This window comes from Asparagus officinalis, chromosome 8 (assembly GCF_001876935.1).
Source record: "Asparagus officinalis chromosome 8, Aspof.V1, whole genome shotgun sequence".
Lineage (NCBI taxonomy): Eukaryota > Viridiplantae > Streptophyta > Magnoliopsida > Asparagales > Asparagaceae > Asparagus > Asparagus officinalis.
The window spans coordinates 83,282,765-83,285,196 of NC_033801.1; the positions used below are offsets into that span (position 1 = coordinate 83,282,765).

Consider the following 2,432-nt stretch of genomic DNA (forward strand, 5'->3'; position numbering starts at 1 on the left):
TCAACTTGATCTATCAAATATCAAACCCTAGAACTCTCTCTCTCTCTCTCTCTCTCTCTCTCTCTCTCTCTCTCTCTCTAAGTTATAATCTCACAATTAGGTCAGGAAAAAGATATCCCATACATGGTATAAGTTGGAGTATATAAATAATGAACGACTATGATTAAATCTATAAATTTGCATTCTGCCGCCTTTACCATCAATGGTGCTTCTTGACCATTGCTGATGTCGAGAGACCATCGATGGTTGAGAAGCCCATCGATGATATTCTTGTCTCTGGACTTTTGCATCATCGCAGAGTCATAGTACTATCGATAGTCACTATTCACCATCGATGATCAATGACCTACCATCGATGGTGGTGCTACTGAAATTAGCTTTTGAATTGACTTTCACATCGTTTCACCTCATATATGTTTCATACATGTATTTGCATGTACAACACCATCTCAAACCAATATTAGTACCAAATGAAAGTTTATTATTACTCAAATAAAAGATATTGTATGGACTATGTCACATCTCTCATTCTCTATTTTATCTAATAATAAATTAATAAAGTTAATGAACATAGTACATTAGTAATATTGGAATTTATGGGGTGGGAAAATCAATCCTCAAGATTTGGGAATAAAATAGTTAATATCTAGATCTGAGGGCAAATATTAAAACATATATTTTTTACAGGTATATATGCAAAAAACCCATATAATATAACGTCCTACTCAAGAACAAATCTAATAGGGGTGAAAAGATATGACACAATGTTATTGGCGGAAAAGAGAGGGAAAAAAATTAGTACTTAGAAGGTAGAGACTAATGCGATATTGGAAACCAAAGAAAAATATTGATAATAAAATTTTAATTTAAGTGGGCATCCACGTAGAGTTTCCTATATGAACATGAGCATTCATTTGACCGTGAATTATAACCTATAGAAAAAATAGTAAAAAAGGAATTGCATACACATCTGTCATGTGCCACATCATATGCATAGATATATGGTACTACTATTTTCATTTTAGGGCAAAACTAAGAGCCTGTTTGGTTCCCTTGTACTGAAACACATGAAATGCATAGTAGGCAGTAATGCTTTATCTAGCTAAGCATAATAGCTATAGTAGAATCAGCCCAAAACACTTCATTTTGTTGGGGGAGATTTTAATGCCATTACTAATGGAGATGAAAGGTTGGGAGGTGCACCAGTTACAGGAGCTGACACTGAAGATTTTCAGCAATTTATTTCCTCTAGTCAACTAGTGCATATCAAGACCACTGGGTGCTTCTATACATGGAACAACAAACAAGAAGCTGAAAGTAGAATCTGGAGTAGATTAGATAGAGTTTTGATCAATGAGTTATGGATCATGCAATATACATCAAGTCAGGCAGATTTTTTACAACCAGTCTGTTCTGATCATTCCCCAGCTCTTCTTACAGTTGGAGATGATGATTTTCAGGGCAAGAAGCCATTCAAATTCTATAAAATGTGGACTAAGCACACTGAATACCTCCCTTTAGTCAGATCTATTTGGCAGCAGGAAGTGCAAGGTTATTATATGTACAAACTGTCCTTCAAGATGAAAATGCTCAAACCTGCACTCAAAGAATTAAATAGAAGACATTTCATGAATATCAGTGAACAGGTATTAAGAGCCAAACAGGAGCTAACTGATATTCAAAATAGGATCAGCACTGATCTATTCAACTCTCACCTCATCTCCAAAGAAAAAGATTGCTTAAAGAAATATACCAATCTGCTTCAATGTGAAGAATCTTTTTATAGACAGAAAGCAAGCATTAAATGGGCTATTCAAGGAGACAAATCCTCTCACTTCTTCCATTCAGCCATGAAATAGGGAGGAAATAAAACTAGCTGTTTTTACTATGTCTGATGATAAAAGTCCTGGTCCTGATGGATTCAGTGCTTCATTCTTCAAAACTGCCTGGGATGTAATTGGTGATGAGATGTGTAAAGCAGTGGAAGAGTTCTTCTATACTGGTAAGCTCCTTGGTGTCTTCAATTCAACTTCCATCACGCTAGTTCCTAAAATTCTAAATCCAAGGTCTCCATCAGATTATAGACCTATCTCTTGCTGTAACTGTGTCTACAAGGTTATATCTAAAATTATTGCTGCCAGAATTCAGAATGTCATTGGTTACTTGATTGATGAGGCTCAGAGTGCTTTTGTTAAGGGCAGATTGATCTCTAACAATATTCTTCTGGCGCATGAACTCTTAAAACACTATGGCAGGAAGAATGTCTCTCCAAGAGCTGTTCTTAACATTGATTTGAGGAAGGCATTTGACACTATAAATTGGAGTTTTATTAAGGCTATGCTGACAGGTTTGGGATTTCCTGATAACATGGTTAAATGGGTGATGGAATGCATCTCTACTTCCAAATTCTCCCTGTCACTTAATGGATCATT

General features: G+C 35.7%; 1 protein-coding gene across 1 annotated transcript; it reads left to right on the plus strand.

Moving 5' to 3' along the window:
* LOC109821449 lies at positions 243-1,859 on the plus strand. The gene is made up of 2 exons (XM_020387635.1): positions 243-305; positions 1,125-1,859. Exons 1-2 carry the CDS (start codon positions 243-245, stop codon positions 1,857-1,859), a joined length of 798 nt encoding a protein of 265 aa, XP_020243224.1.

Coding starts and splice junctions, on each gene's coding strand:
- LOC109821449 (XM_020387635.1), top strand. CDS start 243: ATGGTTGAGAAGCCCATCGATGATATTCTTGTCTCTGGACTTTTGCAT. Junction 306..1,124: donor TGCATCATCGCAGAGTCATA/GTACTATCGATA, acceptor TAGCTATAGTAG/AATCAGCCCAAAACACTTCA.